At 53.0% G+C, this 13842-nt stretch overlaps 1 protein-coding gene across 7 annotated transcripts in view; it reads right to left on the reverse strand.

Annotated features, from left to right (window-relative positions):
- The window catches only part of LOC117212306 (dachshund homolog 2), a 143866-nt gene that overhangs the window by 67317 nt on the left and 62707 nt on the right, over positions 1-13842 (reverse strand). For 6 of the 7 annotated variants that reach the window (XM_033457002.1, XM_033457001.1, XM_033456999.1 and 3 more), the window contains exons 3-4: positions 9781-10009; positions 7707-7769 (exon numbers count right to left, since the gene is read on the reverse strand). In XM_033457002.1, the coding sequence (XP_033312893.1) occupies positions 7707-7769; positions 9781-10009 (292 nt within the window). The remainder of the gene's footprint in view (positions 1-7706; positions 7770-9780; positions 10010-13842) is intronic. The other variant, XM_033456998.1, reaches the window with a different exon arrangement.

Genomic DNA, 13842 nt, shown 5'->3' on the forward strand with positions numbered 1-13842 from the left:
AGAAACGTATGGAAACGCGAGCGATTCCGGTCGCCTTTCGATGGAAAAAGGTAGGAGGCGTTCAGGAAATGGATGGTCGCGTCGCGATCGACCATCATCGTTTGGCGTGGACTCGAATTTCCGTGAGCGGAGCGTAACACCGTGGGCGAGAGAAAAAAGTCGAACGCACGTTTCGCTCGAGAACATATTTACGCGGCCGATGACAAATGGTTTTTAGCGGCGCGGTGGGTGGATAGGAGAAGTTCGGGACACCCGCTGCACTCCCGGAGGGGTCGTCGGAGCGCGAGGGAAAACGAGCGGGCGGAGGAGTCAGTGGCGGCGGCGGTGGAGGTGGCGGCGGGGGGAGGGAAGGAAAGTGGTTCGCAGATGCGCCGTGACTGATGGTCCCTACTTCCAGATGTACTATATACCGCGGTACTTTTATCGGCGCTTGTTTGTTCAGCGAGTTTCGAAATACCAGTGGCAGCGGCGTGCCGTCGCCCTGGATCACGGATAGCGGCGAGAGAACGCGCCACCAGAGAAACCTATATAGAAACCGGCTGGAGAAAAAGAGAAAGAGAACCGTAGACGGTATGGAAAGAGGCGAAGGTGGAAGGAAAACGAAGCGAGCGACTGCGATTATCGTCGACGGCCAGAAGAAAAAAATGATCGTTGTATCAACGGCGATACACACGTGTATTTACGTGTCGCGTCCGCGACGTTAAGGCTTTCGTCGTGCGCGATGATGGACGTCTATCACGTGAGACAACGTTTCCCCGCCGCCGCATCGTTCGTCACGGTTCCCCTTTTAGTCTTGCTGCTGTTTTTGTCCACCCATGAAATTCCTCGTGGCCGTACGACCAAATAGCAGTCGTGTTTCTCTTCCTCTTTGTCTAGCCGGGAGAAAATCGGAAAACCACGAAACTGGTCGGTGGAAGAAGGGTGAACGGAAGGGTTTTTCACGGAGGGGTAGAAAGTGGATCGGCGGATTTCGGGCGATCAATTAATAAGAGGAGGATCGGCCACTTTTCATCCGGGGGAACAGCGCGCCCACGCGTTCCTATGTAAATTGAAGAGGTTACACGGTTTTACATATTTCAACAGATTCGCGGCGGCGCGGAGGCAGGCGGCCGACGCGGCAGGGAAGACGCGGGAAAAGTGGAGAGGGAGGTGATGGAGAAGGGACCCGGTAGCCACTCGAAAACCGCGGGCGAAGCGTTTTGTCGAGTGTTTTATGGAAAGCTTTAGAATTGTAGATTTTCTCTCTCTCCGCTGGCAGCGCAACCGCTGGATTTATGATAGCCGCCGCGAAAACCTACGACCCTGCCCGCTGCTACTTTCAGCGCATCCTCGATAATATAAAAGGATATTATTTAAATTCTTGAAAATTCCACGAGTGTTCGCGCCACCGACGATCACGGACCGAGCGGCTGACTCGCGATTGTTTTCGCCAGCCCACACTTTTTCCACCTACTTCCGCATAATTCGCGTCAGAAACAGTTTAGACCGATGATCAATGGACGCACACAGCAATGGACGTTCGGTCCTTCTCGAGGGACGAGGGCCACCGCCTGTATGTCGTTTGCTATTGGATTTCAATTGGGAAACGATTACCCTCCTCGAGTGACCGTTTTCGGCTCGTTTGTCACCGACGTTTCCGCGCCTCTTTTCCTCGTCGTTCCTCGTCCGAGTATTATCGAATTTGGTAGCCGATTCGTCGATGCGTCCAACGACCGTTACGAATAATCGTCCGCAGCGTAGAAGCTTCCTTGCCGCGACATGATTGAATTTTCGATCGTTCCCTAACCTTTAAAACCCCGCTGGTACATGGCTATCACCGCGAGGGTCGCGTATTTGTCCAAGGCTAACCTTGCCAGGGCAAGCGCACCCTTCGACGCGCGCACCGCGCGCTACTGCGCGTCTGGACAAGGCAAAAGGTAAGCCACTAGCCGCGTATACGCGTGGAAACCGCCGTCCGAACGCACACTGCAAATATTAGTTCATTACCAAAAGTGGCGGCGAAACCGTGCCTGCGAACGGTAGTGCCGCGGAACCGCAGGAACGTTCGTCCGCGGTTTATTTAATGACACCCTTCCACTGCTTTTCAATTAACCTCCCCACCGCCTTTTCTCCTCGCTTCCCCCACCCATCGAGCAACTCTTTCCCTGTGGTTCGCTTACTTCTTCCCAACTTCCAACTTTCAAGAGCCACTAGCCCTTTCGCCTCGGGGTTTTCGATTTTCCGATCTCTCTCTCTCTCTCCCTCTCTCTGTCTCTCTCTCGCGACGAATTTTGAGCGGAAGTTGGTGGCAAACTCGCATGCCAGTCGACCGTAAATAAGAGAGCAGTTCCACACGCGGAAGGCTAAGCACTGCGTGCGGGCTGTCTGTTGTGCGTGCGTGTGTGAAGGCAACGGAGAAGCCCCGCGACGTAATATACTAGCGTGCGCGCACAGCCGAAGGGAGACCATTTAATAACAATATATCTTGGTCGTCGCGAAGGTACACGAGAATCGCGCGGAAATAAGGACAAAGAAGGGAGCGAACGTGGGAGGAAAGATATTTTATCATTAGAATCGGTATTCCCCCGAATCAACGCTGCCTTTCGCTCTGCGCTTTCGGCCTGCTCTTTGTCTACGACGAGCCATGTCGTGTTCATCGTAATGCGCGAAAAAATACACGAAAAAATGACGTCGAAGCGGACGTAACGAGGCGACTCGGTCTCCGATCGATGAGACAAATTAGACGAAGAGACTCGCGAGCAGCTCGTTAGTCACGACGTTCGATACTTCCACGAAGATCGCGCGCGTTCCCGAACGAAGACCCGAGAAAATGAGCGAACGGGCCCGCCTTTAACGAGATCGCCGGGGCCAGAAAAAGATCGGACGACGACGACCGAACGAAGCGAAAAGCAGGAAAGGGAAACAAGATGGTTGACAATTTCACGGTACATTGGCGGGCTGTGGGTGGATCCCGGTCGTCGCGACTAATTATGTTTTTAATTAATCATCGCGTTTCGTCGCAGCCAAAGTTTACTCGGCTACGCTCGTTACCGCACGGCGGCCTAATATGTAACGCGTCGCTTCTAGGAGTCATCGCGACGAAGTTCACGCCCCCTGCAAGTCGATATGGTCGACCGCCTTCTTCCTCGTTATCTTCCGTCGACTCGACGACGGCTATCGAAATAATCCTGGCAAAGGGGGTGGTTCGCGGAGTAAATGACCCGGAAACGGTCGGGGAGCGACGTCGCTCCTAAAAATACGGCAGCGAAAATTTCGAGGCGAGCATAAAGAGCGCGACGTCGTTAATGGCGCGGCATTAATTATCGTTCAAACGATAATTATCGCGGCTTCTGATGAAATTGCGCCCGGTGGAGCCGCGCCGCCGGCCGTAAGTAATTCGTTGTCGAGTTAATAAAATGAATGTCTCAAAGACGCTCGTTCACGAGGTGACGACTCTTTTCTGCGATCTGCAGACGGCACCCTGTCGCGAGTCGACGAGTCGCGTTCTCGCCCGTGCGAGCTTTATGAGTCGAGAGACTTTACGAGGTCTCCTCGCCCGTTGTCGTCCTTCTTTCGATCCACCTCGACGTCCCCTTTCGTCGCGGGAGACAGAGGAGAACAGATATACCCGAGAGAATGATTCATCCGGATCGGCGCGCGACAGGCAAGGACCAATTTATTCGGTGGTCGGACACCGGACCAGAGCCAAGAGCCGACCGCCGAGATCGTGGCCGTATCGTTTCGTAAGAGGGTCGTTAGAAGGGTCCATTTTCGGGTCAGGATGTTTGGCACGAGCGGCCGATTCGAGGAACGAATCGACGCGCTTGTCGAGCCGGCTGTCGCGTTCCACATACGATTATCCGCCTAGACTGTAGACGATCGTCCTCTTTTACCTCGCGGGACTATCACGCGAACGTGAAAGAGATCCGACATTCCTCGAACACGCGAACGAGTAACCGATTCGATTTGTTGGATCCCCACCCACGCTAAACTGGATCTGTAAATCACGTGGGTGCTATTATTGGACTGCCTGCGGAGACGAGCCGTGGAAACATTCGCGAACACGGAGAAGATAGGTTTAACGATCGCGTTGATACCAGTGGAGATGAAAGACAAAAGAAACGCCGTAACTAATACTCGGAGCGATCGACGGCTAACCCGTTATTATTAATTTCGTCGTAGCATTCGGTCGAATCGAAAGCTACGTAGCCAAAAAAGGAGGATCTCGAGAGGGAACGAAGGAAGGTGAACGTTCGGACGAGAGAGAGAGAGCGTAATTAGCCTATCCCCTGATTGCAAGCCGCTGACAAGCCGACGCCTAGAGCCGCTTGTGACGGTATTAATCATAATGCGCGTATTTGCACGCGGGACGCCGCTCAGATGCGCGCGCGTGCGTGTCGACGCGCTGACAGTTCGTTTGAACGCAATTAACGCGCCGCTTGATAGTTGTCGGCTCCGAGCTCGCTATCGCGGCGAACGATCGTCGAATCGAATTAACCGTTTCGTCGCGCCGCTCCGCTCTCGCGAAACGGTCCACTGCGCCACGGTTCGGGAGGGAAGCCTGGCACTCGAGAGTTCTTCACGCTTCTTTTTAATCCTCTCTTGCCCCCTTTGCGTCGTCGCATTTCGCGAACGAGGGGTGCATCACGGGAAGGACGGCAAAGGGAACGCGATCCTCTTCGACTTAAAGCGGAGATGTCGACGCGTTTTCGCGCAAAGTTTCTCTTTACCCTGAGATTAGACATATTAGGTCGTCCGAAACGTTTCTCTCGTTTTATAAGAAAATAATGGATGCACAACATATTCCGTTTTATATTATTTTATAGAATTACGTATGATCCACTTTGTTCTATCAAATTGAAGATCACAACGTTCGACAGATTAGGTTTCATGTTTGTATAAAGATGCGTCGTTGTAAAAGACGTGCCTGTAAAAGATAGACACTTTTCGGACAATCTAATATTACAATGGAAAGAAATTGCTACCTTATTCGTTATTAGACTGCGGATACTTATGCAAATTCAGATTCCTACGAATACAACTAAAGGAATTTGTTTCATGCTCCAAATACTTTGAATATTTGTACGTTCTTGCGTATTATGTGCGTTCTATACATTCTTGCATAATTAAAGATCTCACAAGTGCACAAACATCCGCAGTCTAGTCATTAATAACGTCTCTCAGTATGTAGAACATTCGTGTTTTCCTCTCGAATCGTTCTTCGCTACATTTTTTCTCAATCATGGAGAGGTAGGAATAATCGAATAGGATTCCAAGTTTCTCGTGATAGGAGGTAGGAGTGAAATACGCGCGAAGATGGATCGAAAACGACGCTCGTAACGACGGGGCTCAACTTTATGAATATTATTTTCCAGCAGATGTCCCCGACGATAGAAGCTCGTCGACGTTGTCGTCGTTGTCGTCGTCGTAATTAATGACATCTCCGAGGGCGTCGTTGGCGAATTCGCCGAAAGAGGAGAAAGACCGAAGGAGGCAGAGAATATCAGAGGTAAGTTTGGCCGGGCGGGTCGACGATAAGGAAGCGGGCAAAACCGGCGTAGCTGGATGGCGAACGACAATACGCGAGAATTATCCCGGAATGACGAGGTAGTTTTAAAGGCAGGAAGCCGACATTAGCGCATTGATACCGCGCCTTCTGCCATCGGCCGGACCATTAATATTACTTAGTTTACGGACAGAGTTCGCAGCGGGGTGAATGGATCCGTCGTTTCGCTCGTTTCCGCGATTCCATTTGGTTCCGTTCTCACCCTCTCCAAGTTTTAACGTTTCGAAGGCACGAAACATCGTCCGTAACGGAGACTGGAAAAACCAGCGGATCTGCGAGAGCTATCCGACTTTTTCGAGGGCTGCGATTTCTGGCTTATGAGATTTAATTGCTCGAACTGGCGGAAAGACAAACGAGCTGGCCAACTTCAGTGGCGGAATTCGGGTTTCCGATGTCACGGGCCTCGGCCGGATTAGCGACAACAAATCATCGAGATTAAAATGGAAACAGGGTGCGGTGGAAAAGAAGACGGAAAGAGAGAAACTACGGTAACTTGGAAACAAAGGCAAAAGAGAGATGGAGAAGACGAGAGGGAATCCGACAGGGAGTACCAGATTTCGGTAGGCGTGAGCTCCGTGTGCTTGTAAAATCAAAAGGACAAACAATTAATAACCCCGGTACCGACGATTAATCAGAATTTAACTCTCAGTTAAATACTCGGTTGGCATCGGGGGTGGAGGCGAGACGAGGCGATCGGAGTGCGTAGCCAGCCATGCTCGGAAGGGATACGGCCGAGGGTATGGTGCACGCAGGATAAACAAAGGTTTACATCAGTGTCAGTCGCAACAAGTCCGAATTCGTCTAGGGTTCTCGGCATGAATATTCACGGTGCTCGCTCGTCCGTCCCTTCCAGTCTCCGTACCCGCCAATTCGACCCCCTATTTCCCGTCCTCTGCGCCACCCTCTTCTACCTCATCCTCCTCCTCCTCCTCCTCCTCCTCCCTCCGTACCGTTCTGTATCGCTCCGCACGGGTCCGCGACCATTTGCCACCCCCTACGATATCCATCGAACGGCTAGCAGTCAAAGGCTGAAATCACAATACGCGTTTGTCCGGTTGACGAAGTCGACTGGACCGGGAGCCGCTAAAGCAAATAGAACGAGACGGCTGGCTGGATAGAGAAACAGCAAAAGAGGGAAAAGCGAGAGGGGTTTGATCGCGGAGGTGACGCGTGCGAGGGGCCGAGGGGTGCAAAGGGAGCCGCGGAGAGAAGCGAGCCAATGGTCATTGCCTTTGAATTGGAAATTACGTTTTGGCCGGTCAAGTGTCGATTTTCACCCCCGTATTAACAGTTCGACCCTGGAGTTCGCACCTTCCTTCTCCTGCCTTCCTTTCTCTCCGCCTGGATCAGCCGACGACATAGTAGACCAGCAAACAGACAAAGGAACTTGGGTGTCTCGCGAAGGCAGCCAACCACCACACGCAGGGGATGAAAGTTTCAGTTTGTAACCCGCGGAACGGGAGAGAGCCGCTTTCACGCGGCTAAAGCTCCCTCGGTGGTGTAAAAGGAACGAGGCTGTTGGGCGACGCGGGACGCGCAAGTATTTCGCACAGCCAGTCGAATGATTTAATCCCCGAATGATGGACGGGCACGTCGCGACGATGATCTGCGTGCCGTGAAGTGACAAGTGGTTAGGATCACGGGGAAACCTCGGTGGCGGATGACGGTGGCTGATGGCGCGCGATGGTCGATGCGCGCGGTGCGGTGTGGCGGATACCGAGGGTGGTCGCCGGTGGTCGACGTTGGTGTCGTATCGGTGACGGGACCGGGCTGCCGGCGGATGGATTTGAGGACGGTGGGAAGGAGGGTGCGGACGCTCGCACCGTACAAATCATGCGGGCATTACAGCGTCACGCCTGGACTCAACCTGTCGCGCGACCGGAAACTCGATGCCGACGGTAATGCTGATTTATCGGACGCGAAACGGTCGCGTGTTGCACCGGCCTACGTTTCCCGCGTCTCGCGGCTCATTTTTCTCGACTCGTTGCGAAACCGACGCAGGGTATCGAGACACGGATGACTGGCCGAATTACCCATGGCGCGAAACGTAATCGAGTCTTCCATACATTGTCCACGTTTTTTATCCTCTTTCTTTCATTCTTTACTTTTCTGTTTCTTTTTTTCTCTCTTTTTTTTAGGTGCGGATTCAAAATTCTCCTACCTTTCGAGATGTTTGACAATATCTTCGTAGGCAGCTCGGCAGTTTTCCCAAACCGTTCCGGACCTGTGGATCACAAAAAAAAGCGACACTTGAGATACGACGGTGGAACGCAAAACAGGAGAAAGACCGAAGCGTCGCGAGAAAGAAAAATAACGTGGAAACGCGCGTCACCGGCGTTTCACGAACGATGGGGAAACGAAGGGGCGCGAGTTGATAAACGAATCGGTTAATTATAAGCTTGCCACGGGATATCCTCGAGGAAAGTGGATCCGCGGAGTTGATTAAGAGTCCTCCTTGTGCCGTCTCGTCTTTCGTTTGTCCTTTGATTCGATCGTGCCTGTCCTACGCTCGAAACGAAGACGCTTTGAAGTCGTTGATTAAAAAAGACGTCGCATCGTCCCTAGAACTCGGTCCCGAGGTTCTCCTAATTTACCCGGTGTATCGACCACTGAAAATACTTTCAAGGATCGCCGAGGATCCCGGCGGAACTGAGCGAAGAAAAAGAGAAGGAAATCGAAGAACGAACCGGTGGCAAAGTAAGATCGAACTGTTGAAGGAAAGACGTGGAAACCGTGGCGCGGTCGTCTGAGTCGGAAGTAAGTTGCCGTCGCAGAAGGCGGCCTAGGGCTCGCGTAAACCGGTCGAGTAGGTCGTCGTGGCGAGCAGGAAGGGCTCGGGGCTGAATTAGAGGGTGGCGATAGAGGGCAACGGTGCGCTGACGGCGCGGTACGCCAGGATGGGGTTGCGTTGAATTAATCATATTCCGGTGTTTGTCGTGCCGCCCCCAGACGTAATCCGTCTTACCTCCCGATCTCTCTCGCTCTTCTGCCACGATAGATTTGCATTTTAATTAAAAGCAAAGCGCTGAAATCATAATGCGAAACGTGCGGCGCCGCCTTCGTCGCGTCATTATACACGTAGGCGCGTAGCGTCGGAAGGACACGCTTTACTCTAGCCGACACTGGCCGCCCCTCCACTCAAGACGAATCCACGCGATTCCTTTCCTTCCACGCTTCGAACCTTTTCGTTCTATCGGGCTGAAAGTACATCTCGAGTCACCGTGAATCTAACCAAGGAACCCGGATGAAAGACGAAGAAGCAGACTGAACCGACCGACTAATGGCGAATAGGACGAAGCTAATTACGGCTGGCGGGTGTAATCGAAAATTAAGGCGAGTCTCCGTATCCTCAAAACTGGCTGGGACGGGGTTTCGTGAGAAGACCAGAGAACAGGGAACACCACCAGCCGCATCTATTAGAAACACGTTAACAAATGCTTAGATTAGCTCAGAGACTACGCTCCCTCTGCAAGGAAGATCTTCCTTCGATAGACTGCGTCTCAACGCGCCTTCGTTTCTCCCTATCCGTGGCTCCCGCGCGAGAACGACTAAACGGGCACGCGTAATCCGTGATATACGTCTCGAGACCGCAACGCCTCGAGGATTTACCGGTTCCCTCTCCTCGATCAGGGCAACCGGTCGACCTCGTGCTCCTGAACGAAATACGACGCAACGAACGAGTTTATGGAATTCCACATGAACTGGCGAAATTTTGGCTACAACCGTTGGTCATCGACGGGTACGACGAGATCGAGTTAGGTTAGGCGGGAATGATAGAAGGGTGACTCGGTTGAGGTCGCGAGCGTAACGCGAGCCGAGTAAACGACCTAGAAGGAACGCGACGCACCCAAGGAAACGGACTTCGCCACCGAGAGACGGAGGAGGTGAAAGAGGGAAGGAAAGATCAAGCAGTGTCGAGACCCCTCGGATTTCCACGGCTTCGCCGTCTCTTCAAATCCTCTTAAAGTTGTATTCTTTTGGCCTCGCTGGCCCTTCGTTACAACTACACCGAGACAAGATGAACGCGCCGATCCGTACGAACGCTTGTCGAACCTCCGAAAAAGTAGCCTATCGCTTCGTACGAGATCCCAGCTATGTACTTCGTTTTCGATCATTTTTCTAACTTGGTACCATCGTCTCTGTATCTTCGTTCCCAGACGCGTTGAACCGTTCGACCGTATGGTCCCACAATTTGGACCCCACGGATTTTAAGGATACGTCTTATAAAGGCTTACCTCGCGAGCGCCTCCATGTTCGACATGTTGGGGTTGACTTTGAGGCCCTGCTCGGCGCGCGCCTGAGCCTGTGCCTGCAGGTGATGCGGCAGACTAGCCGGCGACAGAATGGCGGTGTGTCCTGCACCTGGATGTCCACCCAGTTGCATGAATTGCATGTGACTGAGATGCGTGGGTGGGTGATTGTAGCCGTTCGCCAGCAGCGGCGACTTTTCCATCCTCGGCACGTCTGGAAGAAGAAGCGAGCAAACCCCGTTAGTCAGAGGACTATAGGTGGCAGGAGAGGAGCATACGAAACAAGGGACGGGTGATGTCCGCCGATATTCCCGCAAATACCGTGTGTATATTTGCCAAAGGATCTAGGGGATGCGTTTCAGGATTTCCAAACGGACCGTATATCTTCGTCAACCGGCACGCGTCACGATCTCGCTTAGGGGACGATCGCGTCAACCACATCGTAACGTATCGTGAGCAAATTTCTGCCGTTGATAGAGCCGGTCGATTCACGGGGCGTGAAGCAACGGCGACTTTGTACGAACATTCGAGACCCGACGATTATCGAGAGGCCCACTTTCGGGATTCCAGTCGTGCAAAGATGACGTCGAAGATGATGCTATTGCGAGACCGAGATCGTGATGGCCGGTGGAGAAGGGGGAGGCGGAAGGAGGGCACAACAGCGAGGTATACGGTGCAACGCAAGGCGAAACCGAGAGGGAAAGAAGGAGACGGAGCGGCGGCCAGGCAGAAAGGGGAGAAGGAGGTGACCTCGGTGGAAGGGGTAGAAAATGAGCGGTGCCTATTCATTACAAATTATCTAAATGGCAGTGATTTCGGCGGACCGGCTGGCCGTTTGACGAGTAAGTGGCGGGTTCGCTAGACAGTGACTGTCGATCCCGCGAACGGCCGGCCGGTTCGCGACTGCCAGCGAAACAACGCCACGGATCGTTTGACAACCACTGTGGGACCCGGCCCATGACCGGCCCTAAAATTGGACTTATTACAACTTATAGAGCGCGATTTGAACGCTCCGCTCAATAACATACATTATCCCCAATCCATATGATTTAATGAAATCCCTCTAAACTCTCCACTTAGCCTCAGTACCTTCTCGCGCAGTACCCTTCTTTTTATTTTCCCTCCTCCGTGTGTACGCGCTCTCTCGTAGATTGCTACGTGTGTACCAATAGAGAGCGAAAGAAACCGAGCGACGTCACGGGATAAGAAAGACGGAGAGGTAGCTGCGTGGATATGAGCGGGCAGAAAGCGAGAGAACGATCGAAAGGGAGAACGAGAGGGAGGAGAGAGAAAAAGGGTCGGGGGCTGGCTGGCGAGGGGATGCGCGCGGCAGAGAGGGGCTGAAGGGTCGTGAACGAAGGGAACGGTTGGAGGGAGTAAGAACGCCGTGGCACGTTCCGATCACCGAAGATACTTAAAACGCACGTTCCCCGATTTTATAACCCCGACAACGGCTATTTGTCGGTCGCGGTACGTTCGGCGTTGTAACGCGACGACCGATGAAGACGTTTCGTCCGACCTTACCGAAACCTGGCGTATCCTTTCGACGAAGGATACTCAGGATACCAGCGTTCCTCCGCGTGGTCGAAGAGCAAACGAATTTCCGAAAATCTTCCCTTTCCTTGGCAGCGAAGAAGAAAAAAGGAATCGGCCAACTTGATCGCGATCGTCGCGACGACCGGCCGAAGCGAAACGCGAGGGACGATAAAACACAATTTGAGCTAAAGACCGCGCTCCTCTAACTTCCCACCCCTGGGTCCGCGCGCGGACGTATACCGGCACCTCTTTGCCCCTCTCGTGGCTGATGAGGTGACAACCCATAATTATACAGACCGCTTTCTGTCTGGCCTGACTGCAGTGGCATGCGGAGGAGAGGCCTCCATCATCCTCCACCTTTTCGTCTCCCTTTCTTCACCGTCCTCCCTGTGTCTTCCTCTTCGTTCAACTTCTCCCTGGTACTCCCTTGGCCTTTCTGACCGTGCGCATTCTCTCCCTCTTGTCCTTCCTTCGCTTTCTTCCTTTCTTTCTCCTTCGACCGTATTCTCCTCCGTATCTGCGGATCTCGCTTTTTCTCTCATTACCCTTTATCCTCCCTCTTTGCTCCTTTCATCCACACACGGCGTTTCTCATCCACGAACCGAGAGATCCACCGAGAGAGCGGACTTTGACTTCCACGCCGCTTAATAACGATACGCGTGTTTTCTTTGCATGTGTAACGCTCTCGGCGCGGAGGCGGAGGCGAAGATGCGAAATCAGCAGTCGGACTCGGCGTGGCGGCCAGAGAAAGAAGGAGGCGAAGGCAAAGGGAGGACTGCGGGAGGTGGTAGTCACCACCACCCTCGTGCCGCGCGTCTCGTGCCCGTAAGAGAAGGACGACTGCGCTACTTCTTTTCTGGTGTTAATTACAAAACGCGAGAATAAATTGCCGAGCTAAACGAGTGCCTGGTATCCCTCTTCACCGCGACCTCGTCACGTCTGTTCCTTCTTCCAGCGCGGCCCTCCGCGATGGACAGATGAATGGAAGGCGAGCCGTCTGCACAGGTGGAATTTGTTATGCGTCGCGATCACGGCCAGTCTTTCCTCCCATCGCTATCGTCTCGATCTTCCGCTAGGCTTAACGAAAATTTACCGAGTACGCCGGTGTTTTCGACCGCGAACCTACTACAATCAAAGAAACGTTCGACGCCATCGATACACCCTATGACCATCTCTGTCTTCCAGTGCATAGTTTCAACTTTCATTTTCCTTTGTACTTTTCCTTTCTTCGGCCAACAGTAGTCGTACGGGCCAAAAAACCGTCCGCTCTCCCTCTGCTCGAATGACCACCGAGACGAGGCATCGTGAAATTATTCGGAAAATTTGCCCTTTGTCCGCGGATCCTCTGCTTACCGCCATTGTTCCTACCAAACGACGAAGAAATCCACCGACTCCCTTTCTCCCTGTCTTCATATCTCGATGCTCGGCCACGAACTCCGACAACGCGCGTTATTTGCGCTTAGGTATGTATATGTTTACCCTCGACACCGACTCCCTCAAAACCCTTGGATTTAACCCTCGAACACCGACCCTCCGGCTACGGCCGATGACATCGTGGCCCTTTAAGTACTTTCCACACCATCCCTCCTTCGCTTCTTCCTCGCATCTTCTCCGCGTCTTCTTCGCCTCTTCTTCGCTGTGCCGCGCATCTTTTGTTCCTTGAACAGCGTGCCACCGGACCGTCACCCATTCCTCGGGCATTCTCCGACAGTGTCATCGATTCGTGATCCCGATCGGGAGCTGGATTCTCGCGTACGCGCTTACCCCGTTAGCCCGCTGCATGCACGTGCATCCCATCCAACATTGTTCCATCGACGTGTATTGCTACATAAACACGAGACGGGAAACACAGTTTCGCGCAGGAGGAATCCGGTTTTTCAAGTAATCGAGAGACTCGAAGCCGGGCTAGCAGGCAAGCGGGCAGGCAAGCAGCCAGCCAGCCAGGCGAACAGGCGAGCAGGCGAGCACAGGCAGGCAGACAGGCAGGCAGGCGGGCAGCCATCGAGGTAGCTCCCTGCGTCCAGTCTGGAAACAACCGAGGAGAGAGTGGATGCCATGACTATGTATACCTCCTCCTCGCTCCTCCTTCCTTCCCTGCTCTTCTTTCCTCGCTTTCCTCTTTCACCACACCCATTCTTCTTAATCGCTTGCCCGTATTGAGACGTAGCTCGCTGCCTCGCACGAGACAGCCGCGAACACCGTTCCGCTGATATTTCGTTCCTTCGCGGGACGTTTTCACGATGTCATCGGGACGCATCGATCGCCTTTCCGTTGATCGGTAGCAAAGTAGAGGGGTTGGTATTGAAACGAAAACACTGGACGACCGGGAAGATAGGACGGAAGATATTTTGCGATATTGAGACGTAAGCTACCTTACGAGTAACGAAAGAAGGATGAAGAGGCATAAGATACGTTTGATCATTCTCGCGAAGCGTCCTAACGACGATAAGATCCGGCTAGTCGGACGTCCAGCTTCCTTCCCGACCCTAACCCTATCTCTCGTCCCTTTCG

This window comes from Bombus bifarius, unplaced genomic scaffold (assembly GCF_011952205.1).
Source record: "Bombus bifarius isolate JDL3187 unplaced genomic scaffold, Bbif_JDL3187 scf7180000008288, whole genome shotgun sequence".
Lineage (NCBI taxonomy): Eukaryota > Metazoa > Arthropoda > Insecta > Hymenoptera > Apidae > Bombus > Bombus bifarius.